Here is an 18729-nt window from a genome sequence, read left to right as displayed (position 1 = left end):
ATATATGTCTTGTATGTGCGCACTGTGTTTCTCTACCTGTTTTCCCTTTTTAAAATTTACAACGCTTTAAACTGAAAGCCTTCTTCGGTGTTTCTAGATCCAGCCCTGACCTCTGAATATTGCCCTAGCTTTTGAGCAGATAACCAAGACTTCAGAGCAACCACCTAAACAGAAATGCTATGTTCTGAAAGGAATTTTTTTAACAATGTGTTTGAATTTTTGCACAAAATACTCTGGCGAACCAGAGCAGCGCACGGAAACGCCGTTTACCTTCCCACCGGAGTGGTACCTATTTATCTACTTGCACTTTGACGTGCTTTTGAACTGCTAGGTTGGCAGGAGCAGGGACCGAGTAATGGGAGCTCACCCCATCACGGGGATTCGAACTGCCAACCTTCTGATCGGCAAGCCCTAGGCTCTATGATTTAACCCACAGCGCCACCCGCGTCCCCTAGACAATGTATAGGATCACACAAATCAACATGGAACTGTAGCCTGGCTGCTTCACATGAAAACCTTTTCATATAGCTTTTGAGACATTCTCTGGCCATGTTTCAATAAACAAAGCATTTAATAAAATTGCTCTGCAGTGTTCATTTGCAAGGGAGTTCATTGTAGAGTATGTTTTCTTAAGTACCCCTAGCTCAGGGAACTTAAATGAGCTAAGTGCTCTAAGGGTACTGAAGTAGACCAAGAGGATTAAAGTGAGCTAAGTTGGCTAAGAGGACTGAAGTGGGCCAAGTGTTCTAAGGGGCAAAGGGGAGTTAAAAGGGCTAAGGGGAATTAAGGGGACTGGAGTGGGCTAAGGAGACTTAGGGGGCTAACTGGGCTAAAGTGACTAAAGTGGCCTACTTCAGTCCACTTAGCCTACTTCAGTCCCCTTAGCCAACTTAGCCTAGTTATGTCCCCAGTTAGCCCACTTTTGACCACTTTAGCCAACTGAAACTTAGTCACTCACGTTTAGCATTAACTTTTTTCAGAGATTTTGCTTCCAATGGAGAGAGCCACCAAGGTGTTTTCTGTTCCAATAAGTTTTTATATTTTCCCCACACTGAGTAAATTGATTTTCTCACCAAGTGGTTTAGGAAACCTTTATGCACTTTTGTTTTTTCATACCATAGATATGCATGCCAAACAAATCTATTATCATGATCTTCCAAGTCTAAGATATCCACATGCTTTAAGACAATTCACTCCCAGAGCCAGCAAAGACAGGACACCTCATAATATAATCTCAAATCTGGCACAGAGAAGCCACCTCTTTCCTTAGTCTCCGTTAACCATTTATATTTTATCCTCGGTTTCTTCCCCTGCATGATTTAATTTTAAATGAGGCATACCAAATTCCCCCTCCTTAATCCCGTGATACTGAGTCAATTTACAGAGTAACCTGCCCTGCTGACCTTATCAAACATTTTTTTGCCAGCATTGAAAATTCTGCAAGGGGATACTGTTGAGAAGGGCCTGGAACAGAGAGGAAAAAATCTAGGCAGGATCATTATTTTAAGAGTGGCAATTCAACCCAACCTGGAAAACTCAAAACATTTCCATTTCTTTCAGTCCTCCTTCATAGTCCTCAAAAGAGGAACAAAATTCCTCTTACAAAATGGGGTGGTTTCTTTAGTGCTGAAAGCTCCAAAGAATTTACAACTTCCAGGTTTAAGTGTCACTCCTGGCAATTGTTGCAAGCTCTTTTAAGTTGCTTTTTCAAAGGAGGTGCCTCTCATCGGCTGTCACAAGAACAGGTTTCCCTTAGAGCCTCAAACCATGATTCATCGTAAACATGCAAAGTGCTTTGCAGTGCATCGCACCCTTCCCTGAGCTAAAAGCTGGTGTGCAGCATGAACCCACAGCAAAAACATAAGCCAGCTCAAATTCTCCCTCATCCCTGCACTATTCAAAAGGATAAAATCTGAAGCAAACTGTTGGAAGCATCTGAAATCTTTCCAAATCTGGAATCTTGTTTAAAATCATTTTTATTGGTTTTAGACAAGAGGAATATCAAACAAGAAAGAGACCAATGAAAAAGCCATAAACGATATTAGGTTTTGTGTAAAATTACTGAGTGAGTAAACACACCGGAGGGAAAGGGAAGGGTGGTCACCTAGAACTTGGCGAGTAAATGAAGCCTCTTTAGTGTGTACATTCTCTCCAGAAAGAGGACTGTTTGGAACGTGTTGCCTGCCAGTTCATGGATAAACAAGATGAAGGAGAACCAAACCAAACTTGTTAGGCTTGGCCAGTCCATGGATCCATCTAAGGTTAAAACAGTACCATACAACTTTAAGCAGACTTGGTGTCCCCCAAAGACATCTGGGAATGTTACCAGTGGGCATCACCAATGAGCAGTGATATTCTTCAGCTTGGGGAGAGGCAGTTGTTTGCTTAGATGGCTCCTGTGTTTCCTCATGAAGTAATTCTGGCTTCTCTTATCTCAGGCTGCAAACATCCTGGTCCAACTAATTGAGCTTACTGTTCATTAACACTTCTGATATTGTGCCAGAGAGTAAATAAAGTGCTGGCTCCATATTTCACCAGACAGTAGGCGTCTTGGAGCTGGTGCATTCCAGGTACTTTTTGGACTACACCTACACAGCCCCAGTCAGCAAAGCCATACTTCTAGAGACTTCTGGTATTCACCACACGTTTGCCATGCTTTAGTGTGCGTCTCTGTGGTACACTTACTTGAGAGAAATTAGATTAAGGATGGGAGTGCTAAGGGGGCCAGGCCTTCACAGAGCCAAGATGGCGGCCTAGTTCCCGGTCTCATGGACCTACAGCACCGTATACAAGCCAAAAAACCCTCTTGTCCACTCATTCAACATTATACACAAATAAAATTATACAGACATCTGATCTGAGATCAGCAAACCCCTTCCCCGCCACCTCCCAGTTTGAATGGTTGAATGGGGTTGGAGATTTTTTTAAAAATCATTTAAAAATTGTTATATGTACATTTTTTCATTACTTTTTTATAAGTTAAGTTTGTTTTTAAGGGGAGAGGGTCAAGGCTTCCTCAGGAGTGGACCCTAGCCAATATAATGGCTGGGACAGGCACCACTGGGGCAGAGACAATGGAACACTCAATCTCAGTGATCATGGGCAGGAGGAAGAGTTACACTAGGATCAGATTATGTTTTTACTCAGGAGTCAGGTTTAGTGACTATCTGAAGACTACCCTTGCCTCTGTGTCAGGTCTTGGCCAGGCAGATACAGGTATCAACAAGGGTGTCCCACATGACCTTAAGGTAGTGCTATGCAAAGCCAGGTCAATGACTAGTAAGACCAACACCGTCCATGATTTGATAATGGATGAGGGAATTGACCTGGCAGAATGCCTTCTCAGTCTTATTTTCCAACCCTTCCTATTTTCATGAACCTTCTGGTCTGTTTCAACTTCTTCTGCAATTGATGTGCCAAGTAAGCTGAAATCTAAACCCAAGTTGCAACACGAGTAGATTATTAACTGCGGAAGTGTTTTCTGTTTTGTTTTGGAAATGCTTCTCAGATGACCTTTTCGTGACAAACTACACCTTCTGAAATTCTATTGAAGGCACAGGAGGTCCTGCCCCACCTCTATTACCAAATTGCAACACCAGTAGATCCAGGATTCCTCCGTCTGCTGCTCTAGACAATCTGGCTTGCTATTGCAGGTTCATTTGCAATTTCTGGCACCACGAACTCATTCTCCAGGAAGTTCCCAAATTGCACCTGTGCGTAACAAAAACAATTCTTTGATTGATTTCCAGCTTTAAATAGTGGTGCCTCGTAAGAAGGTGCATCAGCTCCATTGGAATCACTCCCACAGAGGAAAAGGTAAGCTTGGTACAGACTTTTCTCTCTTCTGTTAACTGAGGAAGGGTTTACAATCTTAGGACATCCATATTTGCCTCTAAGGGACACAGGCTTGGGGTGGTGGTACAATGCTAGATTTCCATGGAGAGGAACCAGATTCAAGAAAGGTATTTTAAGAGCACTTATTCTGGTTACCTCTCCATACATACTTTATAAGTCAATTTTAAAAATTATCAACACAGCACCCCAAAAAAGGTGGACATCGCTTTAGCACAGATATTTTATACATAGGCTCAGCTATTTGCTTATTTGTATGGGGGAAGGGGGCAACATATGTAGCTCCCAAACAAGCTAACTACCCATTGCTCCTTAAAAAGGATCTCTCTTTTGGCAAAAAGGCATTTCAGAGCAATCCTATGCATTTCTGTTCAGAACAAATACTGAGTTCCCAGGTAAGTCTAATTAGGGTTGATTGCAGCCTTAGAGCTTAGACTTACTTTGGGGAGTCGTTGAATTCAGTAGAGATATGTAGAGGATTGCATCAGGGTTGAGGGTAGAACGGCAGCAGTGTCTTCTTTGTGGTGGTGACACTGTGTTCCCCGGGATGGGAATGAGGTGGGGCAATATGGCAGTGAGGTCAGGGGATCTCATTCACTTGCCCCTAAGCTCCAGGAAACCTATCTGAACTCTGTTTTCGTGGTGAAAAAATAGAGCCTGCCAACCTGTTGTGATGAGATTTAAGGGGTTGTGATTAGAGGTTGTGATTAGTCCTTTCTAACCTCAGATTGTCAGTTAGCTGGCTCAACAGAATCTGATTCCTAGGCTGGATAGCAAACAGGCACTGAATACAATGGAGTGTAGGAGCAGGTCTGCCCCTTAGCCCAGGCATTCCCAAACACGGACCTCCATATATTTTGGGACTACAACTCCCATTATCCCTAGCTAACAGGACCAGTGGTCAGGGATGATGGGAATTGTAGTCCCAAAACATCTGGAGGGCTGAGTTTTGGGATGCCTGCCTTAGCCTATGCTATATGTATGCTTTTGTTGTTGTTTAGTCGTTTAGTCGTGTCCGACTCTTCATGACCCCATGGACCAGAGCACGCCAGGCACTCCTGTCTTCCACTGCCTCCTGCAGTGGTCAAACTCATGTTCGTAGCTTCAAGAACACTGTCCAACCATCTCGTCCTTGGTCGCCCCCTTCTCCTTGTGCCCTCAAACATTCCCAACATCAGGGTCTTTTCCAGGGAGTCTTCTCTTCTCATGAGGTGGCCAAAGTATTGGAGCCTCAGCTTCAGGATCTGTCCTTCCAGTGAGCACTCAGGGCTGATTTCCTTAAAAATGGATACATTTGATCTTCTTGCAGTCCATGGGACTCTCAAGAGTCTCCTCCAGCACCATAATTCAAAAGGATCAATTATTCGGTGATCAGCTTTCTTTATGGTCCAGCTCTCACTTCCATACATCACTACTGGGAAAACCATAGCTTTAACTATACGGACCTATGTTGGCAAGGTGATGTCTCTGCTTTTTAAGATGCTGTCTAGGTTTGTCATTGCTTTTCTCCAAGAAGCAGGTGTCTTTTAATTTCGTGGCTGCTGTCACCATCTGCAGTGATCATGGAGCCCAAGAAAGTAAAATCTCTCACTGCCTCCATTTCTTTCCCTTCTATTTGCCAGGAGGTGATGGGACCAGTGGCCATGATCTTCGTTTTTTTGATGTTGAGCTTCAGACCATATTTTGCGCTCTCCTCTTTCACCCTCATTAAAAGGTTCTTTAATTCCTCCTCACTTTCTGTCATCAAGGTTGTGTCATCTGCATATCTGAGGCTGTTGATATTTCTTCCGGCGATCTTAATTCCGGCTTGGGATTCATCCAGCCCAGCCTTTCGCATGATGAATTCTGCATATAAGTTAAATAAACAGGGAGGCAATATACAGCCTTGTCGTACTCCTTTCCCAATTTTGAACCAATCAGTTGTTCCATTTCCAGTTCTAACTGTAGCTTCTTGTCCCACATAGAGATTTCATAATTTAAAACTGATAGCCCTAATCATCAGGTGTGGTCACAAAGCAATTAGTCATACCAACTGTTTCACAACTCACTGTTGGAGCTGCTGGGTGAAGATGGAGCCAGGCAGAGGGCAAACAATTGCTTTTGCTTCATTATCAGAGTTGGTTAAAAAGTCTTAATAACCAACAGAGAATCCACTGGATGGGGGAGGACTTAAATAAATGTTCAATACATGGTAAAAACTTTAGCTAGAACTTTTGTTTGAAGGCTTTTACTTGTTAGTGATTTCAGTGGAACTTGGTTGATTTTCTTTCTTTTTTAACCTGTTATGTTTCCGTTTTCTAGTTTTTGCAGCTCTGTTTTAAGTAATGAGATGCTTTAGTACCTTGATTGTATTCTCTATCTTGTCAGCGCAGTTTGCCAGTCATTTGGGGTTCCTCCCCCAGTCAGCAGTGCCACCCAGAAAATCTTCTAGATCCTTCTTCACTGTTTAGCTCTTCTCTAAACACCTCACCCATTTGGGTCCTTCTTAGAGTATTTGTTGTCAGGTTAACACTACAGCTTATCTAACTTATGTAACTACTGGTCTAATAAAGTAAAATAAAACTATATACAGAGAATCATTCTATCTCGCCCTGCTCTTCAGCCAACTTGGCCAGAGCAACAGCCTGTACGCCACACACAAACCTTCCCTCCAGAGCCTGCCTTATAAAGAAGCCTGCTGTTAAGGGCAAAACTATTTCAAGTCAGTGTTTAGAACCTACACTGACATCAAGATTGTATTCTCTATCTTGAGCTTTTTAGAAAGGTGGGGTGTAGGTGTTTTAAATAAAATTGAAGTAACGTGGTATTGAAGGCACAGTGGATACCTTTCCATGGAGATATTCATCCTTTAGACAAAAATAAGCCCAATAAAAAGGGATTATAAACAAAGGAGTCCACCAGAAGAATTAACCTGATGATATTTGTCCCAGATATTACCATCAGCACCATGACTACCCTTGTGGATGCAATCAACAAATTTGCCTTTGATTTACACAAGAAGATTGACGGCTCTTCGGGGAACACCTTCTTCTCTCCCATGAGCATTGCAGCCGCTTTGGGCATGGTCTCTCTTGGAGCCAGAGGAGACACTGCTAAGCAGATGGAGAAGGTAGGAAACCGCCGCCCCCCCCCTGCTGTGTGTATGCCAAGTGTCATATTCGCAGGTGGCGCTGTGGGTTAAACCACAGAGCCTAGCACTTGCCAATCAGAAGGTCGGCGGTTCAAATCCCCACGACGGGGTGAGCTCCCGTTGCTCGGTCCCTGCTCCTGCCAACCTAGCAGTTCAAAAGCACATCAAAGTGCAAGTATATAAATAGGTACCACTCAGGCTGGAAGGTAAATGGCGTTTCCGTGTGCTGCTCTGGTTTGCCAGCAGCAGCTTAGTCATGCTGGCCACATGACCTGGAAGCTGTACACCGGCTCCCTCGGCCAATAAAGCGAGATGAGCGCCGCAACCCCAGAGTCGGCCATGACTGGACCTAATGGTCAGGGGTCCCTTTACCTTTACTGTTTGAAAAGGCAGATAATACAATGGGTGGTAGCTGACTGAGTCCCGGTCAGAGGAGACCCATTTAAAGAAGTTAGGGAAAAGATGGCCACCCGATTCTCCTGAACCATGTGGAATCTTTCCCTGCTAGCCACTCTTCCTCCTTGATGGCTTCCATTAGATTCCTTTGTGATAAAAAGGAAATGTGTTAGTTTTGGCTCTGAGAAAGAGTCTCCCCCCCCCAAAAAAATATCTGAGTTGGGGTGAAGGACCAACTATTAGTTATATGATACCCATTGGCAGTTGTGGGAAGTGGTTTTCAGATCAAGTGCAGCATTCCCTTGTGGGAAACTTTCTGAGGGGTTGCATGCCAGTGCTGGGTGTGGCCAGAGACAAAAGTGGGCGGGGTCAGAGGGAAAAGGAGGCAGGGTAATAGATACGACTCTCTCCTCTGTGTTAGGATATTTCCGTTCCACCTTAAAAGAGGCATGATTGTTGTGTGTCACATGCCTGTTTACTCCCAGCACTGTTCTCACTGGGAACTTCCGTTTTGTATATAGCTTTTGTTCCGGCTGTTTTCCTGCACATGGAGGTGAGCAGTCATGTTTTTCCTTTGTTCTGATCTACGTTGGATAAAGCTGTAAATATGCTCTCCTGTCTGCATCCTTTTGTTGTGGAGACTGCTGAAAGGGTGTGCACGGGCCTTGGAATGTCTCTGAGGCTCGTGTTGCTAATTGACTGATGCTGTTCCACGGGAGACTGGTGATGGTCTGGAGATGACTTGAAGGCCTGCCTGGTGCCTGGCAGCATCCCAGCACTCTGTACCGTAGGCAATATTCCAGCCCCACAAAAGCCAGAGATTTCTACACAAGCACAAACATTTCTCCATGATGCTAAGCAAGAGGTGGTATCACAGCTCAGGGACTCGTGGTTCCCAACCCCTGTCCTAAACTCCAATACGCCCCCTGCTCAAATGAAGTGTTTTCATTGTGCTGGAGGAGGATGAAAAGAAGATGGCAAAGTGACTTGGAGTAGATCTGTGGTTTCTCATTCCACATTTTGTGTTGCAGGTCCTTCACTTCAATGAGGTCACTGGATCTGGAAGCTCTCCAGGCTCGGCTGAAAAAGTACTGGCATATCATTTCTGTTTCACTAAGGGTTCTTTTTTTGGGGGGGGGAATAATATGGATCTAGGGACGCGGGTGGAGCTGTGGGTTAAACCACAGAGCCTAGGACTTGCCGATCAGAAGGTCGGCGGTTCGAATCCCCACGACGGGGGGAGCTCCCGTTGCTCGGTCCCTGCTCCTGCCAACCTAGCAGTTCGAAAGCACGTCAAAGTGCAAGTAGATAAATAGGTACAGCTCCAGCGGGAAGGTAAACGGTGTTTCCGGTGGGAAGGTAAATGGTGTTTCCATTATGTGGGCTGGGACTTACCTTTCTCCCACCCCCAATATTTTATTCAAGGTGGCACCCCTGGGTACAGCTGTGAGGCTCAGCTTTCTTGGAAGTCAACCTGGTGTAATGTAGTGACTAAGAATTCAAGCTGCAAAGGCCTGGTCAAAATCTCACCTTAGCCAAGAACCATGGTTTAGCTCTTAGGTATGGTTCTTCCCAACTCCAGGCCCCACCCTCATCTGCAATGCAGAGATTATAAGGCAGTTGAAAAGGCTTCAATTTGGATAACCGAAGTCATATATGAAAAGCAGTTGTGGTCAGCTACATGCTGTTCCTGTTCAACAGATAGCTACTATATACCGAGAGTTAGAGGGGGGAAGGGAAGGAAGCGAGGAGGTGGGTGCTGTGCACCCAATAGTCTCCCCTCCCCCTCCTACCTTCTGGTCAGCAGGCAGCGATTCAGGAGACATCTGAAGGCAGCCCTCTTTAGGGAAGCTTTTAATGTTTAATAGACTATTGTATTTTAATATTCTGTAGGAAGCCGCCCAGAGTGGCTGGGGAAACCCAGCCAGATGGGCGGGGTATAAATTATTATTATTATTATTACTACTACTACTACTACTACTACTACTACTACTACTACTACTGGAACTCAGGGGTATACTGCCCTGCCCTGCTGACCCCTACTGAAGGAAAGCACTTTGAACATTATTCCCCAACAGAAATACACACACTTTCAAAGACTGCTCCAAGGCAGTCCTGGAGTTTCGGGAGCAATTCAGTTTGGTTCAGGATGCCTTGGAGGGGGGCACCTGCTTCCAGTCAGAAGAGCCCCCAATTTCTCCATTATCTGCTCAGTTTGGCTGAGGATTTGGGATTGGTCCACATAATGGTTTGGAGGGCGTTGGGAGCCATATTTAGGAGAACGACGATGTACTGTTAAACAGCCTTTGCTATTTAAAGGATACACAGTGTGACAGACCGGGAGGACCACACATCCAATTCAAAGCGCTATTAGCAGCTATCAACCATCATGACAAAAGTTTCGAACTGAGCATTGCCAATAGGCTTTATGGAGAAGAGAAATACACATTTCTACAGGTAAGGAAGAAGACTTTCTATGCTCCTCCCTGTGTAGACACATTGCTGTTGGATGAGCAGCAGAGACCACATGAAATTGATAGCAATGCTTCCGCTTCCTTTTACTGATGTCTATTTAGTATCTCTTTTCATGACAGTGGAAGGTGTTTTAAATGGTACATGGGAGCAGTTGTAGGGCCTTTGAAGTTTGGTCTTTAGTCAGTCAGTCAGTTTTATTGCACATAGCCAAAGGCTATGGATATTTAAAAGAAAATATACTGAATTGATACAAAAAACGTAAAACATTTATATTATCAAGACATTACCTACTCTAAACAGAGCTATAAAAGTACCTTAATATACAAATTAAGACATTAAACAATAAAATTTATAAGCTAAAATTATCACATGGCCACTAATATATTAAAAAATGTTAATTAATACAGTGTGCAATTATATTCAGAGTTTGGTGATAAGGATAAAATATAGCTTGATAGGGTCAAATAAATTCATCTCCTTTACAGTTGGTTGCTACCTTGGCTATATAATTTGCTCTATTTTTCCTAGCGGCAGTTGCAAAGAGTCCTACACGCCAGGTCACATACTCATCTGTGTCTGCGAGGAGATATAAAATCATGTCAGAGGGGTTCTGGCCAGGGGACCTTGAAGTTTGGTCTTTAATGTTTTACATTTTATTTTGTTTTTAATATTCTGTTGGGAGCCACTCAGAGTGGCTTGGACTACCCAGTCCGATGGACAGCATTTAAATAATAAAAATATTTGTTATTATTGATCTATAATAGGCTGTGCATTGTATCCAACAAAGCCAGTGCATGTGTAGAATGATTCACACTTGTGCAACAGAAGTGCCTCTCCTCCCTTCTGCACCTCGGATCTGCTCTGGGGGTTAACCCAAGTTTCTGAAGTAGATCTGAAGCACTGTGGGGGAAACACAGCAGGGTGAGGAGACACAGGGGAAGTTATACAGTGGTGCCTCGGGTTAAGTACTTAATTCATTCCGGAGGTCCGTTCTTAACCTGAAACTGTTCTTAACCTGAAGCACCACTTTAGCTAATGGGGCCTCCTGCTGCTGCCACGCCGCCGGAGCCCGATTTCTGTTCTCATCCTGAAGCAAAGTTCTTAACCTGAAGCACTCTTTCTGGGTTAGCGGAGTCTGTAACCCGAAGTGTATGTAACCTGAAGCGTATGTAACCCGAGGTACCACTGTATTGTACAAATGAAACTTGTTGAGCCCATGCTCAACAAGTTTCTCCCCTTGGGAGAAAGGTGGGGCACAAATATATTAAATCAGCAAATGAGCTCAACTCCATCTTTGTCTGACATTCGACGTAAGAGGGGGAAGTCTCATGAAAGAAAATGAAGGCTGACATAAGTCAGGAAGAGCACAGTAGCGTTTAATGGGGTGGCTCAGGTAGGACAGCGTTGCTCACCTGCCTTCTGAACACTGAGCAACATTGGTGGTTCCTGAGAGGGAGGGGAAGGCACAGATAGTTTGGTGTGCAGCAGAAAAAGCAGAATGGACCTATGGCTTCACCACAGTGAGCTCCATGTGTCTCACCTCCAAACTGTTAGTTACCAGAAGAACTGAGCGACGCTCAGTGTCCAGAAGGCACTTCCTTGAGGAACATTCTGGAAAAGCAAAGGAACCATCTACTGCTTCTGAATAGGGAAATGGCTCCGTAAATCCCACAGTATTAATCGTACCTTGGAAGTTGAACAGCTCAGTTTCTGAAACATTTGGCTCCCAAACGTCACAAACCCAGAAGTGTGTGTTCCGGTTTGTGAACTATAATTGGAAGCCAAACATCCAGCGGGGCTTCCATTGCTTCCGATTGGCTGCAGGAGCTTCCTGCAGCCAATCAGAAGCCGCGCTTTGGTTTTCAAACGTTTTGTAAGTCGAACAGACTTCCGGAACAGATTCCATTCAACATCCAAAGTATGACTGTATTCTATATTTCTTTTTAACTAAGCTTTCTACTTCTCTTCAACAGCAGGCACTAAACAACTAGTAGTAGGAGAGCAACATGGGGAAATTCATATGCCATACCAAACAATAAATCCCCGTTTATTACATATATATGGCAGCCATGGCTTCTGCTGCCCTGGGCTGATTTGGAGGAAGGGATGGCATACAAATTCAATGAAATTCTTTAAATAATAATAATTGCATTAATTTTTTTTATTATTATTCTATACAGCAATTCTTACATTGCACGAAGGAGATGTACCATGCTGAGTTGCAAAAAGTGGACTTTGAGAAAAAACCAGAGGAAGCTAGAAATGAGATTAACACTTGGGTTGAAAAGCAAACAAATGGTAAAGGAACAGAAGTTATGTCTCACTTATTTGGAAATGGATCAGCTAAGGAAAGGGATATGGGAGAAATCTGTTCACTTTACATTTTAATGTGAACTTACCTAATTCACACTTCGGATACAAACATGTGGACCAGAAATGCATCTAGCACTTGAAATCCATACATCTACAATTTTTTGATTGTAGTTTTCCATTCCAAAAAATGCATACGAAAAAGCATATATATTGAGGAAAGGTGGGCAAAAAAAAAAAAAAGATTTGTTTCCCAGAAGAACTGAGCAGCTCACACAATTCTAAAATATACAAAAGTAATGAACCCTTTAATGGTGGATAAGCTTCATGTTTTAGATGTTACACACTAACACGGTTGAAAATTTCATTGTCATTTTGACTATTAAATATTTTGCCTTGAATCTGTCTTTTAAAAAGGTAAAATCAAGGACCTGATGGCCAGTGGATCTATTGACGAAACAACTATCTTGGTCTTAGCGAGTGCTATATATTTTAAAGGAAACTGGAAGTCCCAATTTGATGAGAAACTCACCAAGGAAGCACCTTTCTGGATTAATGAGGTACAATATGCCGAAAAGCTGGTGGAGATGGGAACACCATTTATTATGGCCAGCTATCTGTCCAAAGCTGGGGTTGCGGCGCTCATCTTGCTTCATTGGCCGTGGAAGCCAGCGTACAGCTTCCGGGTCATGTGGCAAGCATGACTAAGCCGCTTCTGGCGAACCAGAGCAGCGCATGGAAATGCCGTTTACCTTCCCGCCAGAGCGGTACTTATTTATCTACTTGCACTTTGAAGTGCTTTTTAACTGCTAGGTTGGCAGGTGCAGGGACCGAGCAACGGGCGCTCACCCCATCGCGGGGATTCGAACCGCCGACCTTCTGATCGGCAAGTCCTAGGCTCTGTGGTTAACCCACAGCGCCACCCGCGTCCCCTATACACCTTTAGGCGCCAGGAAAAACATTCCTTTTTAACCAGGCCTTTGGTTGATCTGATTGACATTCTATGCCCTTTTAAAATGTGGCTCTTTGGGGGGGGAGTATTATTGCTTTTATTTTTATTTTATATACTGTGATCTTTTTATGCGAACTGCCCTGAGACCTCTGGGCATAGGGCAGTATAAAATTCAATAAATAATAATAATAATCCTGCCTCATTGGTGGGCCAGCTCTGACTATTGCATTATATGTTGGGGATACAGAATACATTTGTGTTTTATACCAGGGTGGTCCGATGTTCGAAGGTGCTAAACAAAAAAGGTACAACACTGGAAATCATTGCAACTATCCTACTATACTCAGTACTTCATATGGCTTATAGCCACCTCTTTTACACACACGAAAAATGACATTTTATGCTTAACTACTTGCTTTATTCACTACAGAATCAGAGCAAAAATGTGCCAATGATGAATAAGGAAGGTGAATTCAATGTGGCCTATATACAAAATCCATCACTGCAAATACTTGAGCTTCCCTATGATAAGAATGAAATGAGTATGTTCATTCTACTGCCAGACAAGAAAGGAGGTATACACCAGGTAATTTGCTTTGATTTCTGAAAAGGATCAAGGAATTGAAGTCAACTTTCAAAACTTTGTAGCGGGCATACATACATACATACATACATTGCTTTAAAAAAAACCTGATCAGTGAGAATAAATTGTTCAACTGATTAGTCAACTGAAGAAATCTTGGAGAAATATAGAGATATATGAACTGTAGCTTTTGTCCTGTCAGTTGCCAATTCTGTTTTATTTTGTAATTTTAACAGACATAGAGCAGGGCAATCCAGTAGGCTTGCATTGTCAATGTCTGTTAATACTAGTGTGTCTTTGGATGTGCCCAGGGACACAGGTGGTGCTGTGGTCTAAACCACTAAGCCTCCTGGGCTTGCAGATTATAAGGTCAGATGTCCTGTATACCTGAAGCAGTGTCTCCACCCCCATGAGATCCAGCGCCGAGGGCCTTCTGGCGGTTCCTATCATTGCGAGAAGTGAGGTTACAGGGAGCTAGACAGAGGGCCTTCTCAGTAGTGGCACCCACCCTGTGGAACACCCTCTCTTCAGATGTGAAGGAAATAAGCAGCTATCCTATCTTTAAAAGACATCTGAAGGCTGCCCTGTTTAGGGAAGTTTTTAATATTTAATGCTGTATTGTTTTGAACACTTGATTGGGGGCCGCCCAGAGTGGCTGGGGAGACCCAGCCAGATGGGCAGAGTATAAATAATAAATTATTATTATATTCGAATCCACATGGCGGGGTGAGCTCCCGTTGCTTTGTCTCAGCTCCTGCCAACCTAGGAGTTTGAAAGCATACCAGTGCTGCAGCGGGAAGGTAAACAGTATTTCTGTGCACTCTGGTTTCCATCACAGTGTCTCGTTGTGCCAGAAGCGCTTTAGTCCTGCTGGCCACGTGACCCGGAAAGCTGTCTGGAGACAAACACCAGCTCCCTCGGCCTGAAAGCAGATACAAGCACTACACCCCATAGTCGAATTCAACTGGACTTAACAGTCCAGAAGTCCTTTACCCCTTTACCTTTATCATCTATGTATGGGGCTGCAACAAGGGGACTTATTAACAACCATATTCTTGATTACTCTGCAACTTCTGTCTGATAGGTGGGACAGAGGGACACCACACCCTTGGCACAAAGGAGGTTTGGACTGTTATGTTTATAGTGCAATTTCCTAGAATCCCATTGTTCTCCTTGGGGCTTTATGCCCTGGGAAATGTGTATAGGATTAGTACACTTTTCAATGACCCAGAATGTGCCCATTGTGTCTTTTAAAACAGAAGTTAAATCAAGGACTCTAAAGCAGAGACAATACATGCTGCTGAACTTAAGGATTCTCCTCTCCTCATTTGTGAAAACATTTCCACCGATATTTTTTTAAAGAAACCACCATTTTCACAGACAAATTTAATGGTTTTCCAAAACATTTTTTTGGGGGAGGGTATAAACAATATTGGAGCTTTTAGACATATTCTTTGCCTACGCTTTAATAAATAAACATTTGTCTTTCTCTTTTTCCCACGTCTTTTTCTGGGGGCAGATATTTAATTGGCATTGATTATTATTTTTACTTGACAGGTTGAAAAGGAACTCACCTATGCAAAATTTCAAGAATGGACCAGTTCAAAAAACATGCAAAAGCAAAAGATAGACATTTATGTGCCGAAGTTCAGGCTGGAAGAAACTTATGAGCTCAACAAACTTTTGGTAGCTTTAGGAATGACAGATGTGTTCACACGAGGAAAGGCTGATTTGTCCGGCATGTCAGGAAGCAAAAACCTGTTTGTGTCCGAGGCCATTCATAAATCTTATGTCGTGGTCAATGAAGAAGGCACAGAGGCAGCAGCTGCCACTGGGGTGGGCTTTTCTACCACAAGCATGCCAATGCAATTCAGAGCTGATCACCCCTTCCTTTTCATTGTAAGAAGCAAGAAAACTCAGAGCATCCTAGTTTTGGGCGGGTATTATGAACCTTAACAGGTGCTTAAATGATCACATGCATGCCCTTTGCATTTGTTGCAAGCCCAGGGTGTTAGAAGTGCCGAAACAAAAATCATATATTCTACTTTCTGTTTAGCTAATATTTCCGGGTTTTCATTTCCTAAAAAAAGTACAAATACCTAAGATGGACCTCTTTCAGCTTATGTAGGCAGACTCACTTTAATGTACTACATGGGGCTTTAAACAGAGGAAATGGGGAGAGGGAGATAAGGAGGGAGCAGCCCTGCTTCAAAAAATAAAAATAAAACACATATCTAAAAACCAAAAGAGAAGAATCTCAAAGTGTCGAAGAAGGAAAAATGAAACCCAAAGCAACAATCTAAATAAAGTGAGCTATTCAAAATATTTGGTTTTGTTGTGTGATTCCAGGTCCTTAATGAGTAGTGAGGTGTACAGAAATCCAATGCTACCTACAGATTATTTTCAGTGCTGATTCTTTAATGTTTGCAGAAATGGTTTTCAGTGGAAGCATACACCAAAAATATGCCAATTCCCTCTCAATGTTCCTCACTTTAAGATCTGTCTCCCAGAGCCAATGCTTTCACACATCTATTTTCACACGACTTTTCAAATATAGTGAGGGACGGTAGCACACACTGAACCATAAGCCACTGTGAGGAAAAAGAAGTCATCTTGATCTTCTGAAGCCATGTAGGTTTTGATTCCTTTACTTGGATTATTGTTGCATGGTCAGGATTTTTCTTCTGTTAAATACGGAGGTCCTGGACCCTGCAGAGACCATTTGCTTCTCAGTCCTCATATTGCTGGTGTTTAAATGAATGCAGAAACTGTTAAGTTGTGGGTTGACATAGCAGCCGGCACAGCGATTTCTTCAAGTAGCTCTTTTATTCTGGTAAGCTGGAATAGAACTAACAGCGAACAGCTCAGCCGGCCTGTATTTATAGTCAGCCGGCTGTCAACATTGTAACCACCACAGCCCAGAGTTCCCGCCTAAAATAACGGACGCGGACCTGAGTGAAAACTATCTACAGACCTGAGTGAAAACTATATACAGTATCCCCCTGTTGGCCCACGGTGAAACTACACTACATAACAGAAACCACAGGTGATCTCAAAAGGGAACCAAGAGGGAAGAGTGAGCTGCTTAGACTACTGTGCCCAGATTTCAAGTCCAGAAATGGATATTTTCTTGAGATTCTGTTTTGTGAGGGAGGAAAGGGAGGGCATTAGTGGAAAATATCCCTGAACTGAGTCCCAGTTCAACTGATGGGGTGGATTAATTGCTTGAGTTGGAATGCCTCATGATTTGGTTTTTAAAGAGGCATGCCAAATTCCCCCTCCTTAATCCCGTGATACAAAGTCAATTTACAGAGTGACCTGCCCCACTGACAGTATCAAATATTTTTTGCCAGCATTGAAAATTATGCAAGGGGATACTCTTGAGAAGAGTCTGGAACAGAGAAGGGAAAATCTATGGATCTTTCAGTCCTCCTTCATAGTCCTCAAAAGAGGACCAAAATTCCTCTTACAAAGAGGAAGTGCCTCTCATCGGCTGTCACAAGAACAGGTTTCCCTTAGAGCCTCAAACCATGATTCATCGTAAACATGCAAAGTGCTTTGCAGTGCATTTCACTCTTCCCTGAGCTAAAAGCTGATGCATCCCAAAAAAGTTTGGCTTGCGGGGCACTGTGCCGAGTGCTCCCTGAAATCTGAGGTCAACCCTGCTGCGCAGCATGACCCACAATAAAGCATAAAGGTAAAGGTAAAGTGACCCCTGACTGTTAGGTCCAGTCGTGGCTGACTCTGGGGTTGCGGCACTCATCTCGCTTTATTGGCCGAGGGAGCCGGCGTACAGCTTCCGGGTCATGTGGCCAGCATGACTAAGCTGCTTCTGGCGAACCAGAGCAGCGCATGGAAACCCCGTTTACCTTCCTGCCAGAGCAGTACCTATTTGTCTACTTGCATTTTGACATGCTTTTGAACTGCTAGGTTAGCAGGAGCAGGGACCGAACAACGGGAGCTCACTCCGTTGCGGGGATTCGAACCGCCGACCTTCTGATCGGCAAGCCCTAGGCTCTGTGGTTTAACTCACAGTGCCACCCGCGTCCCTACAGTAAAGCATAAGCCAGCTCAAATTCTTCCCCATCCCTGCACAATTTGAAAGGATAAAATCTGAAACAAACAAAAGCATCTGAAATCTTTCCAAATGTGGAATCTTGTTTAAAATCGTTTTTATTGGTTTTAGACAAGAGGAATATCAAACAAGAAAGAGACCAGTGAAAAAGCCATAAATAAATGATATCAGGTTTTGTGTAAAATTACTGAATGAGTGAACACACTGGAGGGAAAGGGAAGGGGGATCACCTAGAACTTGGTGAGGAAATAAAGCCTGCTTAGTGTATATACTGGAGTTGGTGCTGGAGGAGACTCTTGAGAGTCTCATGGACTGCAAGAAGACCAAACCTATCCATTCTGAAGGAAATCAGCGCTGAGTGCTCACTGGGAGGACAGATCCTGAAGCTGGTGCTCCAATACTTTGGCCACCTCATGAGAAGAGAAGACTCCCTGGAAAAGACCCTGATGTTGGGAAAGATGGAGGGCACAAGGAGAAGGGGACGGCAGAGGACGAGATGGTTGGACAGTGTTCTCGAAGCTACCAGCATGAGTTTGACCAAACTGCAGGAGGCAGTGGAAGACAGGAGTGCCTGGCGTGCTCTGGTCCATGGGGTCACGAAGAGTCAGACACGACCAAACGACTAAACAGCAACAACAAAAGTGTATATACAGTACTCTCTCCAGAAAGAGGACTGTTTGGCACATGTTGCCTGCCAATTCATTGATAAACAAGATGAAGGAGAACCAAGCCACTTCAAGCTTGTTAGGCTTGGCCAGTCCAAAGCCCCATTTGCACTACACATTTTAAAGCAGTACCACTTTAAACAATCATGGCTTCCCCCAAAGGCTCCTGGGAACATTCTGAGACCCCTATTTGCCTCACAGAGCTACAAATCTCAAAGTTCCCTGGGAATTCTGCAAGCTTTGGAGAAGAGAAGGGGCAAATTCCTTGCCCAAAAATTAGTGTAACCTTTG

General features: G+C 43.7%; 1 protein-coding gene across 1 annotated transcript; it reads left to right on the top strand.

Moving 5' to 3' along the window:
* The first annotated feature begins 3506 nt into the window (after positions 1 to 3506).
* LOC310714255 (serpin B11-like) lies at positions 3507 to 16023 on the top strand. Its single transcript, XM_083519566.1, has 8 exons — positions 3507 to 3816; positions 6783 to 6961; positions 8410 to 8466; positions 9698 to 9835; positions 12034 to 12151; positions 12581 to 12723; positions 13546 to 13701; positions 15256 to 16023. Exons 2-8 carry the CDS (start codon positions 6800 to 6802, stop codon positions 15652 to 15654), a joined length of 1173 nt encoding a protein of 390 aa, XP_083375692.1. The 5' UTR covers positions 3507 to 3816; positions 6783 to 6799; the 3' UTR covers positions 15655 to 16023.
* Positions 16024 to 18729: the final 2706 nt, after the last annotated feature.

This window comes from Podarcis liolepis (assembly GCF_965112155.1).
Source record: "Podarcis liolepis genome assembly, chromosome: 8".
NCBI lineage: Eukaryota > Metazoa > Chordata > Lepidosauria > Squamata > Lacertidae > Podarcis > Podarcis liolepis.
Note: the sequence above shows the minus strand (reverse complement) of the source record. Positions and strands in the feature narration are given on the sequence as shown.